Source organism: Neopelma chrysocephalum, unplaced genomic scaffold, assembly GCF_003984885.1.
Source record: "Neopelma chrysocephalum unplaced genomic scaffold, ASM398488v2 Primary Assembly neopelma1_336b, whole genome shotgun sequence".
Taxonomy (NCBI): Eukaryota; Metazoa; Chordata; class Aves; order Passeriformes; family Pipridae; genus Neopelma; species Neopelma chrysocephalum.
Window position 1 is genome coordinate 475,409 of NW_020898000.1, and position 2,202 is coordinate 477,610.

General features: G+C 60.9%; 1 protein-coding gene across 3 annotated transcripts in view; it reads left to right on the forward strand.

The window, feature by feature from the left end:
• Positions 1 to 1,834: 1,834 nt before the first annotated feature.
• LOC113978517 (pre-mRNA 3'-end-processing factor FIP1-like) overlaps positions 1,835 to 2,202 on the forward strand; it is a 22,242-nt gene continuing 21,874 nt past the window's right edge. The window contains exon 1 of one of the 3 annotated variants that reach the window (XM_027705509.1): positions 1,835 to 2,003. In XM_027705509.1, the coding sequence (XP_027561310.1) occupies positions 1,910 to 2,003 (94 nt within the window). In that variant the 5' untranslated portion in view covers positions 1,835 to 1,909. The remainder of the gene's footprint in view (positions 2,004 to 2,202) is intronic. The other 2 variants (XM_027705510.1, XM_027705511.1) reach the window with 2 other exon arrangements.

Genomic DNA, 2,202 nt, shown 5'->3' on the forward strand with positions numbered 1-2,202 from the left:
CTCTGCATTTTCTGTAATTGCTGGATCTGTTTAGATAATTTTCCTTTTAATATATTCACATTTTATCTCACATTCTTTTTGTAAACCATATGATCCATAGTAGCCTTTTTTGAGCAGTAAATTAAAGTTTCTGCAGTAAATAGATTTATATTTCTATGTTCAGTGATAACAAATATAACCTGAGATTTCAACTAGGAAAAAACCACTTTTTAAGAACACTTTGAGTCACGTGGGATACCTAGCATTGTAATAAAATTGGGAAGGGGAATTACAGTAGCTCTCAGACTAAGAAGAATTTAAAATTAAAAGGCAAATACTAATCAAAAGGTAATGGCTGATCTGAATTTAGTGTAAATTATGTGATGTGCAAGCCTGAGTGAGGAATTGAAAACCACTGGTTCTCCAGGCAGTGTCTACAGGGACCTCCTGGACTTTTTTGACAGTGAAGTGTCTGAATAGAGCAACAAGAATCAAAAGGAATTCTGGTTTTGAAAATGGAAAATGATGTTAATGGAAAAGTGTTGGGCACTGCTGAGGTTTATGGAACAAGCAGCACTTTCCCCCGTCTGTGGACTTAACCTGGAGCCATGGGTATAACCAGGGATCTGTCAGCTCCCCTGGACTGCGGGGGTCCTGGGGATGTCCAGTTCCTTTTCCTACGGCAGCATCCCAGCATTCCCACCTGGAGGAGGAACGGAGCAGAGCCACACGGGGACCACAGGGAAGAGAGACACTCCTGAAGTAACCTAATAGGTAATTTTTGTCGTTGCTTAGTGCATGGAAGAGGTTCCTTGCTTTAGGATTCTGTGGAATTGTCATCATGAGCAGTGCTGAAAATACCCTCGCTGCGTGTCCAGGGGGATGGAGTTGGGGGCCTGACACTCGGACAGGGTGGGACCAACTGGTGCAGCTGCTGCAGAACAGAAACAAAGATGGCTCCGAGGTCCAGAATGAGCAGCAGGCGCTGCCTCCTGGGGGTGCGAGATGTGGAATTCCCCGCGGAGCTGCACAGCAAGGTCTGGGGAGCGTCAACCCCGCCCAGACAGTGCTGAATCTGCCACCGCTGCACCGGCACAACAGCCCCTGGTGCTTGGGAAGTGGCACTGACGACAGCGTCGTTTGCCCCCATCGCCTCCCTTCGGTAATTCTCTTCGGGAATTCTGCTAGACTCCTCCCGCCCCTCAGGGGGCTCCGCGCGGGAGAAGCCACAGCGGCTCTTCGGGCTCTGCTCGGCGCGCTGAGCTTCTTTCCGTGGCCGAGACTGTGCGGAGCCTCATCCCTTGGAGCCTGGCGGTGGGAGGTTGAGAGGTGGAAAGTCTGAAATTGTGGAAAAATCCCACCGTGTCCCCCGGCACAGGGAGCGCGCTCCCGCCATTGCCGCGAGCCACCGCGCATGCGCCTGAGCCCCGGGCGGGCGGCACTAGGACCCTGCAGGGCGGCTCTGGGATAAGGGAGCAGTGCGGGTGGCACTAGGACCCTGCAGGGCGGCTCTGGGATAAGCGGGGCAGTGCGGGTGGCACTAGGACCCTGCAGGGCGGCTCTGGGATAAGCGGGGCAGTGCGGGCGGGCGGCTCTGGGATAAGCGGGGCAGTGCGGGTGGCACTAGGACCCTGCAGGGCGGCTCTGGGATAAGCGGGGCAGTGCGGGCGGGCGGCGCTGGGACCCTGCGGAGCCCTGCGGGCGGCACTAGGACCCCGCGGCGCTGCCGGGCGGTGCTCGGCCCCAGCGCGCCCCCGCGGGGGTCCCGCCGCCCCTCCCGCCGCAGCAGCAGCGATGGCGGCGCCGTAGCGCGGCCGCCGATCCCCCGCCCGAGCGCCGCGCCCGGGCCCGGCGGGAGCCGAGCGGGGCCGCCGCCGCTCCTCCTCCTCCTCCTCCCGCCGCCGCCGCTCCCCTCAGTCCCGCGGCCGCCATGGCCACCGAGCTGGAGCCGCCGGCCGCCGGCGCCGTGTCGGGCGCGGCGCCGCTGGAGGCGGAGGAGGACGAGGAGCACTGGCTGTACGGGGGTAGGTACCGCGGGGCCCGGCCGGCGGCGGACCCGGCCCCGCCTCAGGGCCGTCCCCGCCTGCGAGGGCCGTGCGGGGCCGGGGGAGGCACCGGGGGCGGCCCCGCGGTGTGCGGGGGGAAGGGAGCGGCATCGGGCCCCCGTGCGCATCACAGGGACCGCCATCCCCCCGTCCCCTCACAGGGACCGCCATCCCCCCG